Below are 24,743 nucleotides of genomic sequence, written 5' to 3'. Positions count from 1 at the left end.
AGGACATCTTTGCTGATGTGAAGTGGATCTTGGTTGGAAGTAAAGACTACCAGTAAGATATTTACTTGAGTTTTATTAATTATGCAAAGACTCTGGGTTGTATGGATCATTGAAAACTATGGATAACATTTTTTTTTTTTTTTAGAAAATTGTCTTTATTTCCCATCAACCTAATCTCCATGGAAGAACAGTTTAGGATCACTCAGTGGCTGTTCCTACCCACTCGGTGGCCTGAGCGGTGGGAGCTGCGGACCAGTCTTCAGTTGCGGGCTGAGCGCTCCAGTCTTCAGTGGGGAACTGCTGGGTGAGCTCCCTTGTTACACGGGATGGCCAATGGCCACATAGCGCAGAGGAGAATCTGTGTGACACAGAGCAATGGCGGGCAAGTTAGCGCAAGAGGGGCTGGTGGTCAGCCCTGGGGTCAGTCACCACAGGAGCCGTGGCTCCCGGAAGGTTGCCTGGATCTGGTTAGTGAAGGTTCCTGGAGTGAAGCGCCCGGCGATTGGAGGAGCTCCAGTGGCGGCAGCAAACTTCAGCACGGCGTGCTGGCCGGTATTCCTGGAAGATAGGACGCTGACGTCGGCAGGGTTTTCAATGGCAACGAAGGCGCGAGCAGCCAGCAGAGGCTTCTCCCAGGTCCTCTTCAGGTTTATGATGTAGATGCCGTCACTTTTCCTTTTGTAGATGGACTGTTCCATCTGGAAGTCAAGGTTGGTGCCACCTAAATGAGTTCCTGCAGCCAGGAACTTGAGGACATCCTCCTCCTTCATCTGCAGGACGTCACGGGTTCCGGACATTGTTAACGTTTCCCTTTAAGTACGATGGGAACCAGGACAACGCCGTATGGACCCTGCTCCGGGTAGCGCGGAAAAGCGGATAACATTTTTAAGAATAGGAAATCCAGAACACTTCATTGGGCTCATGTAGAACTATTGTTGCCTAACCTATGGATTTGAGTCCTCCTTTATTAGCCGATGGAAATAAAGAGACTACTGTGTGCCAGAGGAAAAAAGGGATTTTATTGTCTGTACAGACAAGGAGCAGCTTGGGTTCTCATGACAAAATACCAGACTCCCTGAATTGGGGACACCTGACTTTATTGACCCATTATACTTCCAGCATTCTGACTTCTCCCCATTCCTCCCTGCCCGTGGTCTGGCTATTGAGTCATGTTCTCCCGGATGTTCTCTAGATGCACCTCCCACTTAAAATGCAATTGACTCGAGGAGGGCAAAGTGTCAGATAATGTGTTCCTTTCTGGCGATTCTTGGGTTGGAGGTTAGTTGGAGGACACTGATGTAAGGACTTTACATGTGGATCCAGCAGGAAGGGTGTTTTATTTTTGCGTAAGGCTCTAGAGATGGGATGCTGATGACCAGGATGTGCAAGATGGAAGATTTAGATAATAGAAAGATGAATAAGAAAGTTCCTTGGTAGTTACACAATTTCATGTCAACTTGATAAAAGAATGAAGGGGTGGAGTCTAGCCAGTCAATCAGGTCACAGTCTGATGATGCCTCCTTTTGGCATGGCCTTCTTATGAGGATTCTGGGAACTTCTTGTCTTCCTCCCTGGAGGAGAGAGACACTTGCTCTGCTTCACCTTCCTGTTGACAAGCCACATGGAGCCATGCAGTAAGAGCCCTGGAGATGCTTCCACTGCCATTGGATCCACAAGATTTTCCACCCACAGGCTTGCATTCGACATGATTGTATGTGTTTTGTGAATCTGAAGGGGAATTTATAGACTAGTATCAGACACTGGGCTAATACTGGACGTATGGACTTAATCTGGTCTGGGCTGGGATGTTTTCTTCCTATAAAACTACTCTTTGATATAAAGTTCTCTCTTACACAAATATAAATGTCTCTGGATTTGTTTCTCTAGTCAACCCTGACCCACATAAGAATCATAGGATACATTGTGAGATCTAAATAGGAAATAAGCCTGTGGTGATTTCCCTCTCTCCATAATGGAGGGATGGGAATGAGCTGGTTACCAGGCAGAGTGCATCCGAAAGATGATAAACCTGACTTGAACGATTAAAACTTTTTAGTTCAGTCCCCTCTCTGATACATGTTGGGCCTGACCTGGTTTTCAACATTTTCTGTGTATGTATGCGTGTGTGTTTCTTTCTCATATTGGGGTTTATTTCTGATGTATTTGGGGGTAATCCTCCTGAATTTTTATTTATTTATTTTTCAGTATATGAAATCTATAGAGGTATCAAGTAGAATAAGAATTCCTGGAGAGCCCCCAATAAAATGATTAAAAATTTAAATTAATTTTAAAAATAAAATAATGTTATAGAGAATATAAGTATGTTAACTAAGTAAATATTAACTAAAACAAAAATGAAACAAAAAAGAGTCCTTGGGGGGTATAATGGAAGAGGGGGATTCAAGGGAGCTGATATTAAGGAGTTCAAGAAGGAAGAGAATGTTTGGAAACTGACTGTGGTAGCAATTGTGCAATACTGCTTGATGTGATTGAACTATGGAATGATGATATCTGAATTAGCCTCCCAATAAAATGGTTTTGAAAAAAATTTTAAAGTACCATATGAAGCAAGGAATCATAAAAATAGAGAATATTGGCCTAAGAGTTTCAGAAGCTGTACATAGATCAGTCTTTACACAGTCATTTGAATAAAACCAAGGGTACTATGTGGTTGAAAAATCAGGAAAGGTGTGTATTAGGGTTGTGTCCTTTCACCACGCCTACTCAATCGGCAAGCTGAGCAGATAATCCGAGAAGCTGGACTAGAGGAAGATGAATGAAGCATCAGGATTGGAGGAAGGATAATAAACAACCTGTGATTACTGATGAAGATCAAAGACTACAGCCTTCAGTCTGCGATGAAGATTAAAGACTACCTCAATGTAAGGAAACAAAAATCCTCGCGACAAAAAGAACAGACAATATCATGATAAATGGAGAAAAGACTGAAGTTGTGGGAGATGGGGCAGAGGGAGGCCTTGGAGGACTGGGAGGGGATGAATATACTTGAAGGGTCTGCTTACTCGCATAGTCGAGAGGAACTGAGAAAGCTGGCTTGCAACTAAGAAACGAGTTTTCTCTTTCTACTCTGGGGGAGTCTCCCAGGTTGTACACATGCTTCCTGATCATGATCAGCAGTTGCAGCCTTTTGATTCTGATTTTGAGTTGCCCCCTGCTCCTTCCTTAATAAACCACTTAACTCTACGTATGGTCTGTGTGTTTGCTGTGGCCGTTGCAATGAATTATTGATCCCAGCAGAGAAGTAGTGAGTGCTATAGGGCATACGGCTGGTGTCAGAATTATTAAAAAGTTTGGAGAGTGGAAGCGTCTCTGATCAACTTCGGGTTGAACCTGAAGTGAAACAGATTCTGAAGCCAGGTTGTGATGCTACTCCTCTTACTCATATTTCACAAGTTAAAGAAGATAGAATGCCAAAGTACAGCCATACTAAGATATATCTAAAAATCTCGATTATGTAGACAGACCGGAAGACTGAGCAGAAAATAAAGCTATCAGCTTAGGGTGATAGGCTTAGGGGTATTTATCTTGCACATTAATTTAAAAATAAGTAGTGTGTTTACACCAAAAATACTGTAAAGAACAAAAATGAATACATTGTATTTTGGTAATAAAAGTAATAATATAGACAACCAAAATAACAAGCAAGCAAACAAAAAAACATACTGCCTTCCAGTCAATTCCAACTCATAACAACCCTCTTTTTCCAAAGGATGAGACAGACAACATGCTATTAAAATATTAAAAATATATAAAATGTTAAAAATGCAACAGTAGAGGTGGATGTTAATTTTCTTTCTTTTTTTTAAATGTCTGAAGATCGGCTCACTCAATATCCAAACCACAACAGCCAACAACAAAAACTCACTGACTCATAGTGACCCTACAGGACAGAGTGGAGCTGCTCCTGTGAGTTTTGAAGGCTGTTAGTCCTTATCGGAACAGAAAGCCTTATTTCTTCCCCTAGCAGCCAGTGGGATTGAGCTGCTGATCAACATCCGTTCAAGATCCACTCCAGGCCTTTTCCCTTTCAAAAAGAAAACACAACACACCCAAACAACAAATTCACTGCCACTGAGTTGATTATTTTCTCACAGCTACCCTATTGCACAGGGTAGATCTGCCCCCAGGGGGGTTCTGAGACTGTAACTCTTTACAGGAGGAGAAAGTGTCCTCTTTCTCCCCAGAACAGCTGACACTTTTGAACTACTGACCTCCCACCATGAAATTTAACCTTTTCTAGTTCTGCCTAAAAGGGAGAAAACTTTTTTGCTTTTTTATTCCTTTGTAGCCTGCATTCTGCATTTGGGTTTGGCCTGAAGTCCAGGGAAGAGATCAGCGAGATAGCAGAGTGAGAACAGTTAAAGACAGAATGTATAGAACAGACAGCAACTTGTGCTATAATAAAGGGAAGAGCTGATGGTAAGTTTGATATGAAGATATGAAGAGCAAAGGAGGACGTTTCCAGGTGACTTACGATAAAGGCTTGAGCAATTGGGAAAGTGGAGAGACCGAAGACCAATCTGTAACACATAGCTAACCTTTCATGACAAGTAACATGATTTCTAGGTTTACTGTTTATTTTTAGAGTCTGAATTTTATCCACTATCTGAATAGATATTGAATTTTATCCAATGTCTTTGAAACGTATGGCACACGTTTGATTGTTAAAGGGGTCCTCTTCTCTGTCTTATTATTAGGATGAATAATATTGAGTTTTGATTTCTAGAAAAATTAACATTTAATGTGGATTACTTGTAGCTTTTCATTAAACCCCTGGGATCTAAAAATTAGATGATTATTGATTATCTTCATCTTACAGAGTTTACTGAGACTTCGTTCATTCATCCACAGAAGGATGTATGTAGTATCACTTTAATGTGGAATTCGCCTGGTTCGCGTTTTGTTATTTTTGCATTAATATTTATAAATTAGATTGGCGTCCATGATTCCTATGCACCATGATCATTTTTCTTGCAGCACCGTGTCTCTGTTAAACCCTGGCCCCGTGTAATGGTTGCTCGTTTGCTAGAAGGGGCAGCTCACGCTGCATCCAGTGAGGGCTTGGGGAAGCGCAAGTCAACCATCTAAAAATGTGGGCATGCCTCCTCCTTTCTCTATTTTTGAAAAACATTCTTGGATGGTTGCACGTTCTTTTAATACAGATTCCATTCTCGTTGTTTTTTTTTTTCTCTTAAATCTTAAATTCCGTCCCTTTCCCGGCAGTAAGGGGTAACTGGATCCGTGGCCACGTAGGCTCCTCGCGGCCCCGGCGGACAAAAGCTGGGCACGGGCATCCAGTCCGGAGGAGTCCCCGATTTCGGGCTGGGCACCAGGCAGTGCTCGCGGGGCCCAGATTCGGGTCCGCTCGGAAGTTCCCAGACCGCTCCGGGGCGAGAAACCCGAGCCGGCCCGGCCCGGCCCGGGAAGCGCGGGCGCGGCGGACCCGCCCCGGAGCGCAGCCCGGCCCCGCCCCGCGCTTGGATGTGGCTGGGGGGCGGGGCGGGGGCGACCGTGGGGGGTGCCGCTCGCGCCCGGCCCGGAGTCTTTCCACGTTTGCAAACGGTGCCGCACGTCCAGGCCGGGCCCCGCGCGCCCCGCAGCTCCGTGCCGCCCCATCCCCCGACGGCCCCCCGTTGCTCACTTCTGCGCTCCCAATGGCGCCCAGGGCTCGAGGCTGCCGGCCTCCGCCGTCGCCGCTGCTCCTGCTCCTGCTCTGGGTGACGGGGCAGGCGGCGCCCGTGGCCGGCCTGGGCCTGGGCCCAGACGCGGAGCTGCAGATCGAGCGGCGCTTCGTGCCCGACGAGTGCCCGCGAACCGTGCACGGCGGCGACTTCGTGCGCTACCACTACGTGGGCACCTTCCCCGACGGCCAGAAGTTTGACTCCAGGTACCGCGCCCTTGGCGCCCGCGCTCGGCTTCCCAGGCTCCGGGCAGGCCTTTCCCTCCCGAGGGACCTCCCTCCGCCCCGCCCCTTCCCCTCCCCCTCCCTCCCGAAGGCGCCCGCGACCCCAAACCCCAGTCTCCTGCGGATGCGCGTCCCAGCGGTCCCCTTCTCCGGGACGCCCGCCCGCTAGTATTTGAATCTTGTGTTTCGGGCTTAGACAAATCACGCCCTTCCTCTCCTCCAGCGCAGTAAATAGAGATAAAATGGCCACGGGATGAAACTCCCAGGAGGTCCGCTTCCACCCCCCTGTTACTGAAGTCACTGATGGGGAAGAAGATAAGATAGCTGCTGCAGCGTACGGTGACAGAGCGACTGCAGCGTGCCGGGCTCAGTACTCCGTGCTCTACTCCATGCGGTTCTGACTCAGTAGAACTGCCCCGTGGGGTTTGCGTGGCTCTAATCTTCACACAGACTGCCAGATGTGTGTGTTTCTCTCTCTCTCTCTCTCTCTCTCTCTCTCTCTCTCTCTCTCTCTCTCTCTCTCTCTCTCTCTCTCTCTCTCTCTCTCTCTCTCTCTCTCTCTCTCTCTCTCTCTCTCTCTCTCTCTCTCTCTCTCTCTCTCTCTCTCTCTCTCTCTCTCTCTCTCTCTCTCTCAGGCCAATGTATACAACCACTTTGCCACCGCCCCCTGAAACGGCTCCTTTTCAGTTAACTCGCTGTCACCGAGTCAATAGCGGCTCCCTAGGACAGGGTAGAATTGCCTCTGTGGGTTTTCAAGATTTATAGGAGAGTTAAAAAAAACCCGTTTTTTCTTCCTGGAGTGCCTGGTGGTTTCGAACTGCGGCCTTTGAGAATAGCAGCCCAACTTGTGACCACTACGCCACCAGGACTCCCTTTTAAGTTAGTAAACCAAAAGCCAAACTCTGCTGTCACCGGATCAATTTCGACTCACAGCGACGCTATAGGACAGAGATTAACTGGCCCTGTGGATTCTGAGACTAACTCTTTACATGGGTAGAAAGCTCCATCTTTCTCCCCACCCAGCGGCTGGTGGTTTTGAACGACTGCCCTTGTGGCTAGCAGCCAAATGTGTAATCACTACCCCAGTCGTTCAGCACCAGCCCTTTGCCCTACTCAGGGACCCTCTGTGCGTTACACAGCGTTAATTACAACAATCCTATGACTCCAGTTTTACCAGTGAGGTAACAGACCATGAAGGCTGAAAAACAAAACAACAAAGCAAAACAAAAAGCATATTCTAGGGGTGGAGTCAGATTCTGATCCAGACAATTCCAGTCCTGAACCTGAGTGTAACTGCCACGTTTTACCGCCCTCCCACTTAGACCGTCCAGAGGCCTGCCAGAGCAGAAAAGATCCTAGGGTGTGAGGGGGGCCCGGAGCCATCCCCCAGTTCTGTCGGAAGGCCCCGCCCCTGGCCAGCTCATCCTTTACTTTCCCCCCAAGATCTCAGCGCTTCTCTCCATCTTCCCTCCAGAATAGCTTGAGGGTCAATCACAACGCTGTTTGTTCAAATCTACCAAGAGGAGGCTGCCAGCTCCGGTCAAGTCTGAAATCAACTCCATGGCAGTCGGTTTGGTTTTGCTGTTCCTCCAGCAGTGGGCCTCTCCCCTCTCTGAGATTTCTGTTCCAGGCCCTGGTTTGTGCCACCAGATCTCTTGGTGAATCACCTGGTTGGGAAAGAGAACTACTTGTTGAGCTTCTGCTGTGTGCCCAAGACTTTGTTACCTTCATTCACAGAGCTGTCTTTTCTTTAATCCTTTTAGCCTTCCCTGCTCGCCCCCCCCCCCACCCTTTTTGGAATTTTAGACAATGAATGAATCTACATAAGCTGCTGAGTCTGCTGCCTGACAAACATCAAAAGCTCAATGAAATGGAAAAAAAAAATTTTCTTCATTGTTCTACTTATTGTTTCAGTTGTTTCTTTTGTTTTAAACAGTTTTACTGTGATGTAACTCACATACCATACAATTGACCTGTTCAATGATTTTTAGCATTTTTTACAGAGCAATGCAGCCTTCACCCCAATCTAATTCTAGGACAATTTTACTATCCCTACAAAGAAACCCCAAACTCATTAGCTATCACGCCCCACTTTCTCCCCAGCCTTGCCCACTGCACTGGTTAAATACGCGCCGAGTGGTAGCAACCTCAGAGAGCAGTGTAGAACAGCTTCATCGAGTTTCAGAGATTGTAAATCTTTATGGGAGCAAGCTCATCTTACCCGTTTGGACTGGAGAGCGAGTTCAAACTGCTGAGCTTGCCTTTAGTAGCCCAATAGCTATCCCATTCCACCACCAGACCCCTTCCCCAGCCCAGACAACCACTCACTCACTTTCTCGCTCTAGGATTTGTCTCTTTGGGATATTTCACACCAAGAGAAGCAGTATGTGCTCTTGTCACTGGCTTCTTTCACTTAGCATAATGTTGTCAAGGCTCATCCACATTCTAGTATGTCACAGCATGCCATTGTGTGGCAATATGATCTTTTATTGATTGATTGATCGGGCGGGGAGCATTTGAGTTTTCTGTCTGGGGCTATTATATTATCACGGGATGCTAGAACAAGTGTTTGTGTGACTAGTGTATGTTTTCACTTCTTTTGTATATGTATGAAGAGTGGGACTGCTGGGTCGCATGGGGAGTCTTTGAGGTCACATGGCTTAACCCTTGAAGGAATTGTCACACTGCCTTCCAAAGTGGCTGTACCACTGTACATTTTCACCAGCAATGCATGAGGGTTCTACTTACTGTCTTTTTTCTTTCAGCCATTCTAGTGGGATGAGCCCTGGTGGCGTAGTGGCTTATGCATTGGACTGCTAACCATGAGATTAGCAGTTCTAAACCACCAGCGGCTCTGTGGGAGAAAGATGAGGTTTTCTACTCCAATGAAGTTACAGTCTCAGAAACCCACAGGGGCAATTCTTCCCTGTCCTATAGGGTCACTATTCATTAGAATCCCTAGGAGGGGAGGCAGAGGGGAAAAAACAGAGGGATTCGATTAGGTCGGAGAGGAAGGCTGAGGCCAGTCTTTAAGACATCTTTGGAATTTGGACTTTGTCTAAGGACAATGGAAAACCACTGAAGAGTTATCATCTGGGGAGGGAGGGAGTGATCAGGTTTGCATTTTACAAAGGACCCTGAGGCCTGCCTGAGAAGAATAGAGTGGAGGGCCGGGAAGGGGTCTTCTGAGAAATGGTGGTGGCCTGCCTTGCTTTGTGTCAATGGCCATGGAAAGTCATTTATTTAGGAGGCGAGTCTGGTTATCAGCTGTCTGGGAGGCAAGGATGGTGAAGTCAAGGGCCTCACCAAGCTGGATCCGGCTGTTTGGGTCACAGAATAGCTCTTGGATGCTGTTAAAGAAGTTGGGGGCAGGGAGGTGGTGTGAAAGGTGTTCAGCTCTGGGAGTATCATGATAGGGGTCTCAGACAGGGCGTCGGAGGTGGAATGAGATTTGACTGGTGGTGGGTATTTGGGAAGGTGGTGCGTGACTCTGGGGTAGTATGGAGACTAACAGCTGCTTGACAGAGATGCTCAGCAACCCAGCCCATGGAGGAAGAGGGGACAGCTAGACCCTGAGTGACACCCGACTCCTGGCAGTCTGGTGGTTACCAGTTGGGCCCCTAACCGCAAGGACAGCAGTTTGAAGCCACCAGCCGATCCTCAGAGTATAAGGCTGAGGCTGTCTGCTTCTGTAAACAGAGAGGTGGAAACCCGCATGGGCAGTTCTACTTTGTCATCAAAGGAGCCGTGGTGGTTATTGGTTACGTGTTGGGCCCAAACCACCAGCAGCTCTGTGGGAGCAAGACAGAGCCTTCTACTCCCATAAAGTTACCTTGTTGGAAACTCACAGGGGCAGTTAGTTCTACCCTGCCGATAGGGTCGCTATGAGTCAGCATGGACTGGATGGCAGTGCGTTTTTGAGCTTTACTCTGTGGGTCAGAAATGACTGATGGCAGTGAGTTTAAGTTCTTAAATTTGCCTTTCCTGCAAATTGCATGACTTGGTCCTTCTAGGGTGCTTGAGTAAGGCAAGGCGTGACCAAGCTTCCCCCACTCCCACTACTGCCTAGGCTCCTCTTTCAGGAAGGACCGCCCTTAAAAATCCACCTCTGTCACTTCTTTCTCGCAAAGAGCCGAGGCCCCAGCGGTAAACACAGGACCAGCTAGAGACTTTCTGCAGCTCAACAGTCATGGACAGCTCTGCTGCCTCGGAGCTGGTTGGAAGCCCAGGTTAATAGAGTAGCTGTTTTACTATTGTCCTAAATGTGAAACGAGAGAGTCAAAAGTAAGTAGGTGTATGTACCTGGAGATGATGGTAGGTTGAGGGAGAGAGGATGGGCAGGAAGATAAAACAGGAAACTCAAAAACCTCACTGCTATCAAGCCTATGTCAGCTCAGAGCGACCCTATAGGACATGGGAGAACTGCTCCTGTTGGTTTCGGAGACTGTAACTCTTTACGGGAGCAGAAAGCCCTGTCTTTCCCACAAAGAGCTGCTGGTGGTTTTGAACTGCTGACTTGCAGTTATCAGCCCAGTTATCAACTGGAAACACGCTGCCTAAAGTTCATTTGAAAGCGCCCTGGTAGCATAATGGCTAAAACACCCAGCTGCTAACTGAAAGGTGGGTTGCTGGTCCTCAGGAGTAAAGCCCTGGTGACCTACTCCCATAAGGTTTACAGCCCTGGAAACCCTCTGGGGCAATTCGACCCTGTCCTACAGGGTTGCTGTGCTAGTCTGGTTGACTGGAGAGACAAAGAGAGAAACATGAGTAAGAGAGAACTTGATATCAAGAAGCAATTATGCATCAATAAAACAGCCCAGCCCAGTCCAGATCAAGTCTATAAGTTCTAGATTAGCCTATAAGTCCAATATTAGCCCATAAATTCTTCTTCAAACTCATGCAACACATGTAATGATGCTAACTGTAGGAAGATCACAGGCCTGTGGGTGGAAAGTCTTGTGGATCCAATGGCAGTGGACATGTCTCCTGCCAGGGCTCTGGCTGTCGTCAGCGTGCTGCATGTGGCTTGTCAACAGGAAATTGAAACAGAGGGAGTGTGTCCCCGCCTTGCCTTCAGGGAGGAAGACAGGACTTCCCAGAATCCTGAGAAGCCCATGCCCACAAAGAGGCATCATTGGCTCTGACCTAGACTCCACCCCTTTGCTCAAGTTGACAGGAGATTATGTAACTGCCACAGTTGCTCTGAGTCAGAATTGACTGCACGGCAGTGGGTTCAAAGTTTATTACAGCAAAAGTGATCAGTAAGTGTGCCTTGCTCAGTTGCTTGCAGCATTCTGTGGAGCCAATGGGTGGGTGCATTTCCTCCATCCTGACAGTTCTCCAGGAGCCCTCAGTGAGCTCTGGGATAAGTGGTGGACTGTGTGGTGGCGTGGAATGACTTATGCCTCTGCTCTCCACTGCTCAGTGCCTCCCACCCAAGGACTGAGTCGCATCATGCAAATAAGGCGTGAGAAACACTAGCAGAGGACAATATTGGTAATAAGGAGGCATCGGGGACCTGGGAAGATGGCGCTGAGATAGATCCCCCTGCCTAGAACTCCCCTTGCATGGCCCAGAGGTCCACAGTACATGAAACACAGGATTGATGAACCTTTAGGGACAGCAAGTAGAATCAGGGTTTCGAGGCCGGGGGTCTACAGTGGTGGTGTGGGGGGGAGGGTAAATGCGAGCAGATGTCAAGAAGGAAAATAATGTTTTGAAACGGATTTTGGCAGCGATTGTACACTACTGCTTGATGTGATTGAACTAACTATGGAATGATACGATATCTGTATTAAGTTCCAATAAAATGGATTGGGGAAAGAAAAAAAAAAGGAAGAGGTATCTCAGAAGCAGGAAGAGACAAGATCTGGGTACCATCAAGAACAGCCACCAGCAGAGGGAGAGCTAGATTCCTGTCCTCTGTGATGGAGGCAGTAAAGGCCGTGGCCCAGAGACCATGAGACCGAGCAGAGGAGCTGCCCCACTGAGACCGTGAAACAGTGAGGCCGAGTGACAGGTGGGCTTCCTGACCCACGGAGGCAGAGGCAAGAGACCGCATGACAAAGATGCTGAGGACTAGAAAGAGGTGTAGTTGTTGGCTGACAAGAGGCACTGCTGTGGACCAGAGACTGTATCCTTAATATTTTTCTGATCCAACCCTGTGATAACCAGTTAGATTCCCTAATAAGACACCACAATCCTGAGTGTGGCCTGTGAGTTCTGGGTGGCTATTGCAATGGAATACCAAAGGCAACGAGGTGGCAGAGTGCCCTGGGAAGATGGTCGTCATCAGAATAAGGTAAAAGAGCCATGCCTGACCTTCTCCTGTGACAATGGCCCTTGGACTGGTGTGGGAATGGTTTCTCCTCCCTACTGAAGCCAGAGCAGGTCAGAGATGGTCCTCATATCACCTTTTTAAGGCTGCTAACATCGAGGTTGGTGGTTCAAACCTAGTAGCGGCTCTGCAGGAGAAAGCCGAGGGAGGCTACCTGCGCCTGTAAAGATTCCGAATCCTGGAAACCCCATGGAATGCAGGAGTATGAGCAGTTGGAACCAACTTGGGGGTTTGGTGTGGTCAAGCCGCTCCTGACTGACAGTGACCCTGTGTGTCAGAGCTTTCTTGGAGGCAGTATTTATAGGAGCAGCAGATTGCCGGCTCTTTCCCCTATGGAGCTGCTAGGTGGATTTGAACCAGCAACCTCTTGGTTAGTAGCTGAACATTTAATTGTTGTGCCATCAGGACTCCTTTCCAGGATCATAGAGCTTGGGCAAAATTTATCTTTGGCACCTGCCCAGAGGCAGGGCCCTGGAGAATGTCGTATTTATCTAACCACCCTTTGGTTACCACCTTCTGTGAGCCACCGGGCCATTATCCCCGTTAGCAAGTGAGGAAAGAGGCACAGAATTTAATGCCCCCAGGATTGCAGTCTGTTAATGCTAGAGCAGGAGTTCAAGCCAGCACTGCGCTTTAGGCCCCACGGAGATGACCACTCGCTGAGGCTGGATGTTCACCAGAAATTGGAAATGCTGTGAGCCACGTGAGGCCCCGTCGCCAGTAGCCGTCACATCAATAGTAATTCTACAATCGTCTTCTTCCGTTTCCGGACTTCAGCCGCAGTTGTGAGATTCCTCCAGTCGAGGAAGCTCTTCTCTAGACTCATCTTTGCGGTTTCTCAACCTTCCTCAAAACACTTGATCCATCTAGAAGCGGTAAACTTAAAAAAAAAATTGTGTGTGCATATTTTGATGCTCAGAGACTTTAAGTGGTTTCTTTAAAGTAACAGGGCTATTTATTGGTAGAGGCGATACCAGATTTCGGATTTTAAGACCTCTCTTTTAAAAATCTTTTTATTGGGGGCTCATACAACTCTTATCACAATCCGTATATCCATACATTGTGTCAAGCACCTTTGTACATTTGTTGCCCTCATCATTCTCAAAATATTTGCTTTCTACGTGAGCCCTTGGTATCAGCTCCTCGGTTTTCCCCTCCCTCCCCGTCCCCCCTCCCTCATGAACCCTTGATAATTTATAGATTATTGTTTTGTAATGTCTTACATTGTCTGACGCTTCCCTTCACCCACTTTTCTGTTGTCTGTCCCCCAGGGAGGAGGTTATATGCAGATCCCTGTAATTGGTTCCCCCTTTCCACCCAACCCTCAAAATTTTTTTTATAAATCATTTTATTGGGGTTCTGACAGCTCTTATAACAATCCATACGTCCTTCGTGTCACGCATATTAGTACATAAGTTGCCATCATCATTTTCAAAACATTTTCACTGTACTTGAGCCCTTGGTATCAGCTCCTCTTTCTTCCCTCCCTCGCGCACCCTCCCACCCTCATGACCCCTCGATAAATTATAAATGATTATTATTATTTTCATATCATACATCATCCGTTGTCTTCCTTCACCCACATAAAAGCTGTAAACTTTTTGCAAAACTGCAATGATGTGTATTGATGCTGCTGACCTAAGTGACTGAGTGGTTTTCTTAGTGATCTCTTTAACAACCACAACTCACTGCCAGGCAGTAGATCCCAACACATAGTGACTCTGTGGGACAGGGCGGAACTGCCTGCCCGAGTAGGTTTCTGAGATGAGAACACTATAGGAACAGAGAGCCTCCTCTTTCTCCCACGGAGTGCCCGCTGGTTTCGAAGAACTGCTAACCTTGAGTTTAGCAGTCTAACGTACCCACTACGGCACCGTGGCTTCTTTCTGTAAAGAATATGGTTTTGGAAATCCTAGAGGGAACTTCTTTCTTTTGGGTCACAATGAATTGGAATCAATTTGATGCAACAGGATTTTACTAGCCTCAAGGATTGTTGCTCTGATCCCATCCATTGGCACGAGAGAGGAAAGGCAGGTGCAACGCCACGAGGAGCAGATCTGCTCGGTAGTACACTGGGTCGCCATGAGCCAGCATCACCTCCACCCAGGGGGCTTGGGTTTGCTCTAAAAGACTCAGGCTCAGGGAGTCGATTACAGGACCTACATAGAACCCCTTTCCTGGTGGTTGGACAATAGAAAAGTGGGTGAAGGGAGACGTCGGACAGTGTAAGACATGACAAAGTAATAATAATCTATAAATTATCAAGGGTTCATGAGGGAGGAGGGCGGGGAGGGAGGGGAAAAATGAGCTGATACCAAGGGCTCAAGTAGAAAGCAAATATTTTGAGAATGATGAGGGCAACAAATGTACAAAGGTGCGTGACATAATGGATGGATGGATTGTGATAAGAGTTGTATGAACCCCCAATAAAATGATTAAACAACAAAAAAGAATCAGGCTCACTCACAGAGATTAACTCCTTTTTACAATGCATTCATTCATTGACTCAATCAATCAACAACTACTTACTGCCCACCTATTGCTCTGGGTGCTGGGGATGTTATTGTTGCTGAGTCCATTCGATTCCCGTTCGTGGCAACTCCACGTAACAGAAGGACCGCTTCAGGGGGTTTTCTAGCCTGTCATCCTCAGGGGCCAGACTGCCAGGTCTCTCTCAGTTGGAGTCTCGGGGTGGCTTCAAACAGCCAGCCTTTTGGTTAACACCCGAGGACGCGGTTGTCCCTGCAGCACCCCGTGCTAGGAATGCAGCAATGAGTGAAGCAGACAGCCTTGCCCTCAGGGAGCTCGCTTCCCAGCAGTGAAGAGGGAGAGACACACTGTCAGGAATTTGGCACATTAGAAGCCAGCAGCGAGGGCTGTAGTGAAACACAAGCAGTGAGTGTGAGTGAAGCCAAGGGTCCGGAAAGGTGGGATGCCTTTGGCCACCCAGCTAATACGTGGCGTCTGAACGCAGGACTAGAGCTTTCTCATGTCTCCCACAGGAGCAGTAGACGTGGATGCCTCCCCCCCTTCTGGAGAGGGAGTTTCCAGTGGAAGCCTTCAGGAAGGCTTTGGGCAGGAACTGATACTTTGAGTGTGGCTGAGATTTCATTCCTTGAAGCAGGAAAGGTGTTCCAGAGAGAGCAGGTGGAGGTCTCAGGAGACCTAGGCAGGGACAGTGTGCTCAGACAACAGCAGGAAGCTCTCGAATTTGGGTCTGGAGGCGAAAGACCCAGGGTTGGAAAGAGGTGTGAGAAAGGGCCCGTGGAAGGTCTAGACAGCGGGTTGGACGATGTAGACATCATCTGGTACGTTTGAGAAGATTCTGTGCAGAAGAGTGAGTGGATTCATCAGAGAGCGGCCAATGTGAGCAGGAGTCTTAGGGATCAGCTTCTTGGGGGCCTCGTTTGTCTCCGCAGTGCATTCATGCTGTCTCTCCTCTCGCGTTCCAGCTGCTGTGGCGATTGCAGAGTACAACAGACCAAATCCCTGCCCTCAAGTGGTGGTGGAGGGAAATGCAAAAACCTATCCGTGATTCAGGCAGAAAACTCACTGCCATCGAATTGATTTAGATTCATAGTGACTGTCCCTGTGGGTTTCCAAGACTGTTACTCTTTACAGGAGTAGAAAACCCCAAAGGAGAAGGGATTTATTGGCGAGATCCGACTGATTCCTCCAGATGGTCCCGAATCATGCATTTGGGCATCCTCACACCTCCAAAGGGAAAGCCCCTGCAGGCTTCCCACACAACACACGACCTCTCGGGACCTGCCCCCAATGCTGACCATGTGCCATCCACCCCGACTCAAGACTCTGGGAGGGAATCCAACTGGCCAGGTATAGAGCACCTGGTCCACCCTCGTCAGGAAAGTCACAGCAGGGGCCAGGCTCACCCTGCAGTAGAACTGCGTTTCAAAGAAGAGTCAGTAGGCTGGCAGCACCTGTGATGGACAAGAGAGGGTCAGTGGTGACAGAGAGACTGGCCAGCACACGCCTGTCCTAAGCAGGAAGCATTTAGGGTATGAATCTGCACAGTAGCTCTTCTGTGGAAAACGATGCTGCGTTGGAGGGAAGCTGCTGGCTGGGTAGTAGTATGGTGAGGCTCAAAGGCCCAGCCTGGGGTTGATTCTTCATACCATCTCCTGAGGCTGTTGGCAGGCACACCCAGTGCCCGTTGTGACGACCTGCTGGCAGTGCTTTTATTTTTCATTTGTGGGTCATTGAGAGTAACTGCAACTTCTTATCAATGATTTCATTAGGACGGAGCCCTTGAATTACACGAGGATGATGTGTAGGGACCTGACCTTGTAACTTGTGCAGTGACTTACAAATAAAAACCCAGAACATCAATGCTACTGTGGCTTCACTTTGTTTTGCAACATTTTCCTCATAATGATTTTTTACGGTGCCAGAGACCAGCCCAGCCCAGGGTTCACATTTCCCTGTCGGATCCTCGATGGAGATCTGAATGGACGCATTCTCTCTCATGGCCCCTCCTCTATCCCGCCTTCTCCCTCTCCCTCATCTCCCTCGCCTCCTCTCCTCTTTCGCTGCAGACTTTGCACATTTTTCCAGCTGGTCCCAGACAAGCAGTTTGCCAGGCCATTCATTGCCTGCCTTCCCCCTGACAGGTCTCATGAAAAACAAAGCCCCAGAGCCAGACTCACCCAACTCCTGCTGACCCTCTGGGACAGAGCAGAGCTGCCCCATCGGGTTGCACACGCTGTCCATGCTTACAGAAGCCCGCTGTCTCGTCCCTCTACTGTGGAACATTCCGTGGATGTGAACCCATGGATGTTTCAGTTGGCAAAGTCATCAAAGGGACAGGTTTACTGGTCAGACAGACTGATGGCACTCCAAGACAGTGGCCCCCAGTCACCCTTCAGATCTAAACGTCCGCCATTCAAGATGGAAAGAGCAGCGTGTCCCCAAGGACTAAGTTGCAAGGAGGAAAGAGCAGGGAACACAGGGAGGCCGTAGACTATCGTGAGCCCGCACGGGTGTGAATTACCTCATGTGAACGGATGATCTGCTCTGTGTGTGAATTGCTGACTGTGAAACAACCTGTGTGTGAAATACTAACTGTGAAACAACCTGTGTGTGAATTACTAACTGTGAGACAACCTGCGTGTGAATTGCTGACTGTGAGACAACCTGTGTGTGAATTGCTGACTGTGAGACAACCTGTGTGTGAATTGCTGGCTGTGAACAACCTGTGTGTGAATTGCTGAATGTGAGACTGATGATCTGCTCTGTCGACCTGCACCCAATTCACAGTCACAAGTTTAAAAAGAAATTCTCAACAAGAAGAAAGATTCACGGGCTTGGAAGCCCTGGGGGCAGGCCTAGTCTGCTCTTTCGGGTCACTCTGAGTTGGAACCAGCATTTGAACGGCAGTGGATTTGTCGAGGATGGGTGAGAAGAGCACTGAAAAATAAAAAAGAAGAAGAAGAAGTTTTGGGAGGTTTGAAGAAGGAATGAGCTTTGAGGATTTAGGGAGAGAAAGTATTCAAACTCACCACGTGTCCTCTTACAACCCCACTGGAGAGTTAAATCTAAGTTTAGAAACGCGCATTGCCGTAGTGTTTATGCTTTGAGATTATAGCCACAGGGGGGTTATTTATCGTGGGGAACGTGGCCCAAGACAGTGAGCTTATGTATGTAGGCAGCTTAGTGAGTTGACTCTGTTGGGTTTAACATGATGTCTCCTGTCTTAGTGGCCCTTGGGTCAATATTTCGAAGAGCATCATTGGACGAGGCAGTGGCTGCCTCCCTCACCCCTTCCAGGGCAGGAGAAGGCAGCATGTTGGGGTAGGGGGTAGGGTGGGAAGGGGATTAAAGGGTCTGTAAGCAGTGAATGAGCAGAGGAGAAAAATAAGTAGGTGGAGTGGAAAAGAGATTGTTGGAAGTGCTGGGTAATTTCTCTTTGCCTCTCTAAGCCCACTCCTTGGCCTTTTTCATTTGCTTTCGGCTCTGGGAGGCTGACTGGTGTGAGCAACGTGGGCATAGCCTTGTCTTTAGCTACCATTGAGTCGGCCCCGGCTCCTGGAGTCCCTGGCAAAAGAGAACAATGCCCTGCCCGATCCCTGCATAGTGGGCCACAGTGATAATTTTGCATAAGTATCTCGATGAATCCTGGCAAGGTGTAAATGAGACAAATCACAGGGCGGGCTGTCGTCCAGTGATCACCGTGGTTTGCAATTGGGATCCATAAAGTGTCCGTCAGCTGGGTTTCTGAAGGAGGTCGCCATCCCCTTTCTTTTTAGTCCATGTTAGTCTGGAAACGCCACTGAAACCCATTCAGATTCACGAGCCTCCACCGACAGACGGATGATGGCTGTGCTTAAGATGCTCTGCCCTATACTTGAACCCTGTTCTCCCACGTGGAAGGCAAAAATCTTCCACTGACCCACGGTGGTGATAGGTCCTTTCATGTGCAAAATCAACCTGGCAGACTGTCCCCCCAGCCCTAAGGAACGGCCTAGTTTTCTACCCCAGAGACTTTGGTACGTTTCTCCAGGTTGATTGACATTTCCACGGAAGCTATAAACAGCTTGTGGTTTGACATTCTTTGTGTGTCCCTGTGCTACAGCCCCATGTGATCTGTCTCTTACACACTTCGCAAGGATTTATCCGAGACACTTATGCAAAATACGTATGACTATGGCCTACTATGCAAATGAAATGCCTGTGGCCCGTTGAGAGGGGACTGGCCCCTTTGTGGCCCCCATGGGAGGACCATGCCTTGATATTGCTGAGAAATCTGCTTCCATATGCAGCCAACCACACAGAAGATAATAGAAAGAAGAAACTGTGACATCGATTAGCGCACGGTGTTTATCAGAAAGAAGAAACACAAAGTAGGGGAGAAGAAGGAAAGCAAACAGGAGAAGAGGCGAGAAGATGAAGCCGAGAGGAGGGGAGGCACGGAGACGACCGGTAACTTGGGTGAAGGACTATAACACTGAAGGCAGCAGGAGACTCGAGGGGGACCCTACAGCAGAGCGGGTGGTGACAGGCCCGGTTGATGGCAAAAGCAAGAAGCCCCAAGGCAGAGAGACCTGTCCTCCGGGGGCCTGGGAGAAATCTAGTGGGAGTGGCCTGAGAGGAAGCCTGTGCTCAGCCATCTGGGAGGTCTGTTCCTGAGGGATCTAAGATGAAACCTGTCCCGAGGGGCCCAAGAGGAGGTCTGCTCCGAGAAACCTGGGAGAGGCCTGTCCTGAGGGGTCAGAGTAGACGCCCTGAAGGGGAATGCAGGGCAGAGAGAAGGGCCTGTTTGCTTGCTCGCTTGCATGGCTGGGAGCAGCTGAGAGAGCTGTCCTGCGCTGAAGACGGGGACAGGTGTTCTCTGCTTTAGGGAGCCTTCTAGACTTTGCCCACATGCGTCTTGATCCTGAGTTGCAGCCTGCTGTTCCTGATCCTGAGCTGTGCTTTCTAAAGAAGCCATTTCACCCCAAGGGTGGTCTAGACATTCGTGTGGCCATGGTTAACACAGCACTGTGCCCAGCAGAGAAGTACAGAGTTCTAGGGAAAGGATGCTGGTGTCAGAATTGGTAAAAAGTTTGGAGGATGCAAGGGGCTTAAGTGGAGAGCAAATGCCTTGAGAATGATTGGGGCAGGGAATGTATGGATGTGCTTTATACAATTGATGTATGTATATGTATGGATTGTGGTAAGAGTTGTATGAGTTCCTAATAAAATGTAAAAGAAGAAAAGAGAAAAAAATGATTAGGGCAAAGACTGTACAGATGTGCTTTATACAATTGATGTATGTATATATATGAACTGTGAAAAGAATTGTATGAGCCCCAATAAATTGTTAAAATTAAAAAAAATTAAAAAAAAAAAAGTTTGGAGGGTGGTCGTATGTCTCTCCTCTGCCTCACAGAGATCCGCTGTGGGCTGATCTTTAGCCTCATCATCTTCCCCAAAGTTAGACAGGTTCTGACGCTACTGCTACTAATTTACAACCACCATGCCAAATACATACGCACATTCTTGTTGACATCAACGGCTTTCTTGCCATCAGCTTCTGTGCGGGTTAAGCCAATGGCTCACCATCAGTATGAGATTCAGAAGGAGGCAGGGGAGTGAGGTGAGGTGTCTACTCCTGTCTCCCTGCCTGTTGGGTCACCCTAGGCAGCACCCTATGAACAGAGGTGCTGTACCAGCTTCAGGGGTCTTTGAGTTGCGCTCTCTATGGCTGGGTCCTTAAAACACACCCCCTGCGGTGGCCCCAGAGGTATCACGCCATTCGCCATGTTTCCGTGGACAGCCAGCTAGAGAGCTTTGCGCACAGCTCTGTTGTTAAGAACTTTTCTGGAATTGCCCAGTTTGGGTGTGCCATCGTTTCCTGCAGGATCCGACTGGCGTGACTGTAAAAGGTGTAAGTAAGCCAGATGCCACTGGATAAGTCGTTATCCCAGAGCTTGTAGAAATCGTTTTTATTACCAGGACTGGGCTTGAAGCTGCACAGCATAGATTTGTGCGGAAAAATGATTTTTCCAGATGGCCAGCAGTTTGAGGATGGATAAGGCCGGCCCTGTCTCGTTAGATCCTCATGTGTTTAAATGTGTGCCTTTCCTTTCAGAAAGTGATTTTTTGGGTGTTGCTTGTGCCACGTTGTTACTTGATGATCGTAATCAGTAGCTGTCAAATGAAGAAATTAATTTCTGTGAGGTAACAATACTCATGCACCATCTAGGAGGCCCTGGGCCGGAGCGTAAGCATTGGATAGTCCCAGGCCCTACCTTTTTCCTCCCCCCCTTGAACTTAGTGACCTTGGAGAGTTCTTTAGACTCCAAGGAACCTACCTATCACCTTGCCCCAAGTCAATTCTGACTCAAAGCGACCTGATGGGCAAGGTAGGACTGCCCCTGTGAGTCTCTGAGACTGTAGCTGCTGATGGCAGGGGCTGGTGGTTTCAAACTGCCGACTTTGTAGTTAGCAGCCCAGTGCATAACCCTGGAAACCACCAGTACCCACTTTATTTATTAAAAATTTTTAATTTTGAATTGTAACTTGGGTGAAAGTTTACAGATCTGACCATCAGTTTCCTCTTCAATAATTCAGCCACATTGTGTTTCTTCTCATTGTTTGCAATCCTCAGTGTACCCTCACTTATCCTACTTCCTTCCCTGGGTGTCCCGTTTCCAGTCTTTTCTCTTTCCTAACTCTGTTACACCCTGTCCTTGGGTAAATGCTGGCCTTGAATGGGTGACCTGGCTCTTGTATGGTTAAACATGGAGACAGGAGGTGGTGAGTTTGGTTCCTTCTTCTTAGGGGTTCCACCAGTCTCCATCTGACCAGTAAACCTGGTTTCTTTTATGATTTTGAGTGTTGTTACACATTTTTCTTCCACTCTATCCAGGACTTTCTAATAGAGTCCTGTTCAGAACATTTAGTAGTGGTAGTCGGGCACCATCTAGTTCTTCTGGTCTCAGGGTCTTACTCTTAGAGACTGATGTTTGCATGTTTTTTTAGTCCATGGGACTGTTTCCTTGTGTCATTCTTTCCTCCAGATAGGGAGGGTCCCCATTGGTCTGCTAACTGCAGGTCAGCAGTTTGAAGCCACCAGCCACTCCAAGGAAGAAAAATGAGGCTTTCTATTCCCTTAAAAAGTTACAGTCTCGGGGGGGAGGGGAGACTCTGGATAGGGCAAGATATGACAAAATAACGATTTATAAATTACCAAGGGCACATGAGGGAGGGGGGAGAGGGGAGGGAGGGGGAAAAAAAGAGGACCTGATGCAAAGGACTTAAGTGGAGAGCAAATGCTTTGAGAATGATTGGGGCAGGGAATGTATGGATGTGCTTTATACAATTGATGTATGTATATGTATGGATTGTGATAAGAGTTGTATGAGTCCCTCATAAAATGTAAAAAAAGAAAAGAGGAGAAAAAAATGATTAGGGCAAAGAATGTACAGATGTACTTTATACAATTGATGTATGTATATGTATGGACTGTGATAAGAGTTGTATGAGCCCCTAATAAATTGTTAAAAAAAAAATTTACAGTCTCGGCCACTCACAGGGGACTGTTCTACTCTGTCCTATAGGGTCAGGATGAATCAGAATCAACTTGTTGTCAGTGCTTTTGGGTTGTTTTTTTTTTGTGATTTTTCTTTCCTCCTGACAGGGAGAGACCAATGGTTGCCTCTTAGATGGCCAAACAGAAGCTTTTAAGACCTCAGTCCAGAGCGCTCATGCAGAAGTGTGTGAGAACTTGGTGAGGTAGGATGCACGGAGAACTTAGTTGGCCACAGGTCCTGACACATCATAAGTATTCTCTAAATATAAATCATTATTATTTTGGAAATTACATTCAGGTTATGTGGATGAAAAATATGTTTGTAGTGTCCAGCCTCTTCGTTATTGCTATCTGTCCCTGGGAAATTCTTGAAAGCCTGAATTCTAGTCCATTTTTCACAGTACAAACGGTTAGCCCAGTTGGCTGCTTAAGGTTGGGTGTTCAAGTGTACCCAGAGGCATCTCTGAAGAAAGGCCTGGTGATCTACTTTTTAAAAAATCTGATGGCGTATTGGATTATGTGTAGGTCTGCTAACTGCAAGGTCTGCAGTTTGAAACTACCAGCCAATCCGTGGGGGAAAGATGAGGCTCTCTGTCCCTGTAAAGATTTGCGGCTTGGGAACCCCACTGGGAGCAGTGCTCTGTCTTATAGGGTCATGAAGAACTGGAATCTATTGGTCAGCAGTGACTGTTTTTATTCATTGAGACCCCCTGGAGCACGGCTTTGTTCTGACACACATGGGGTCACCGGGAGTCAGAGAGGACTTGATGGCTAGTTTGATGACGATGACTCAGTCCATGGTGAAGCCTTGGTGCTCTTGTCCCCTGCCTTGTTGGTGTGAAGTTGGAATCGTGAGTTCTTTTCATCGACCTTGGAGAAAGGAAGACTCTTAAAACAGGCTGTAAAACTAGGAGGAGAAATGGAAGCCTATGGGATTGTGCTGCTTTTCCAAGCTGCTCCTTCGGGAAATGAGGGAAAGGTGGACGTCAAAATGAAAGTTGGCACACCCTAATGGGGAAAGCCCAGCAGCACTTAAAGCTTTATTGCACCTGGGACGACCAGAGTGTGTTAATCAGAATGCTGACACACTGTGAAAATGGAACCAACGGCACTGAATAATGTGTGTCAAAATTGTTAACGTGGGGACCTAATTCACTGTGTCAGCTCTCACAGAGAGCACAATAAAATATCTCTTATAAGCAATAAAACTATGGGGGCAGAAAATAATTTTATTGCATGAAGTTGTGTGATGATTTTTTAAATTAAGAGAGAATGAAAGAGGGAGAAATTTAAATCGCATTAATTCTTAACCTATCAATTACCATAAATAATCTTTTAATGCATCTCCTTGAGGTTTTTCTCTCTTTACATGGATCTGTAGTTTGAAGGAGCCCTGGTGGCACAGTGGTTCCTCATTGGGACCTCAAGGGCAGCAGTTCTAAACTATCCATTGTGCTGTGGGAGAAAGATGACGTTTGCTACTCCCATAATGTACAGTCGCAGAAACCCCTGCACAGGGCAAGTTCTACCAGGTTCTCAGCCTTCCTCATGCCACAGCCTTTTCATACAGTTCTTCATGTGACCCCCCAACCATAAAATTATTTTCATTGCTACTTCATCACTGTCATTTTGCTACAGCTATGAATCATAATGTAAATATCTGATATACAGGATGTATTTTCATTGTTACAAATTGAGCATAATTACAGCATAGTGATTCATCACAGAAACAGTATGTCATTTTATATTGTGAAATATTTGTTTCTAATGACAAATAAATGAAAGTTTGTCTTGAAGCATGGTGTAGCATGGGTAACAGTCTTCATGCTGGGTACTTATATGTGGGCATATCTGTGTGTGGGCGGACCCGCCTGGAGACAGAGAGAGGAGCCGTGTCTTGGTTCCTAAGACCATCAGAAATATGTGTTTCTCGATGTTCTTAGACGACCCTGTGAAAGGGTCGTTCGACCCTCAAAGGGGTTGCGACCCACAGAGAACTGCTGCCCTAGAGGGTCCCTGTGAGCTGGCATCAACTCAATGGCAGTGAATTTTGAATTTCTAATTTGGAGTCCTGGGTATGCACAGGCAGCAGTTTAAACCACCAGGCGCTCCCCAGGAGAAAGACAGGTTTTCTACTCCAGTAAAGAGTTCCAGTCTCAGAAACTCACTGGGGCAGTTCTACCCTGCCCCATAGGATTGTGAGGAGTCAAAATTGAATCAGTTTGGTTTGGGTACCTACCATTTAAAATGGGATTCTTTTCTATTTTGTGGCTCTGTAACCCACTTTTTTGTTCACATAATGTGCATGTCTTCGCAGGTCAATAAATACACATATAGGTTATTCATGTCTTTGCCTTGAAAACAAACAGTGCTAATCCCTTAAATTTATTACTCCCAGTATTTCTGCTCCTATAAACCAAGTCTTGCAGTGTTTTCCTTAATGCAAA

The 24,743-nt window shown here is 47.5% G+C and overlaps 1 protein-coding gene and 1 pseudogene across 1 annotated transcript in view; one reads left to right on the top strand and one right to left on the bottom strand.

The window, feature by feature from the left end:
• Positions 1-286: 286 nt before the first annotated feature.
• On the bottom strand, positions 287-5,956 carry LOC142456013 (small ribosomal subunit protein uS2-like; annotated as a pseudogene).
• Positions 5,547-24,743, top strand: part of FKBP9 (FKBP prolyl isomerase 9) — a 58,872-nt gene continuing 39,675 nt past the window's right edge. Inside the window, exon 1 of the mRNA XM_075558206.1 lies at positions 5,547-5,908. Within this exon, the coding sequence (XP_075414321.1) occupies positions 5,676-5,908 (233 nt within the window). The 5' untranslated portion in view covers positions 5,547-5,675. The remainder of the gene's footprint in view (positions 5,909-24,743) is intronic.

Source organism: Tenrec ecaudatus, chromosome 9 (assembly GCF_050624435.1).
Source record: "Tenrec ecaudatus isolate mTenEca1 chromosome 9, mTenEca1.hap1, whole genome shotgun sequence".
NCBI lineage: Eukaryota > Metazoa > Chordata > Mammalia > Afrosoricida > Tenrecidae > Tenrec > Tenrec ecaudatus.
This window is presented reverse-complemented; position numbering and strand designations above follow the sequence as displayed.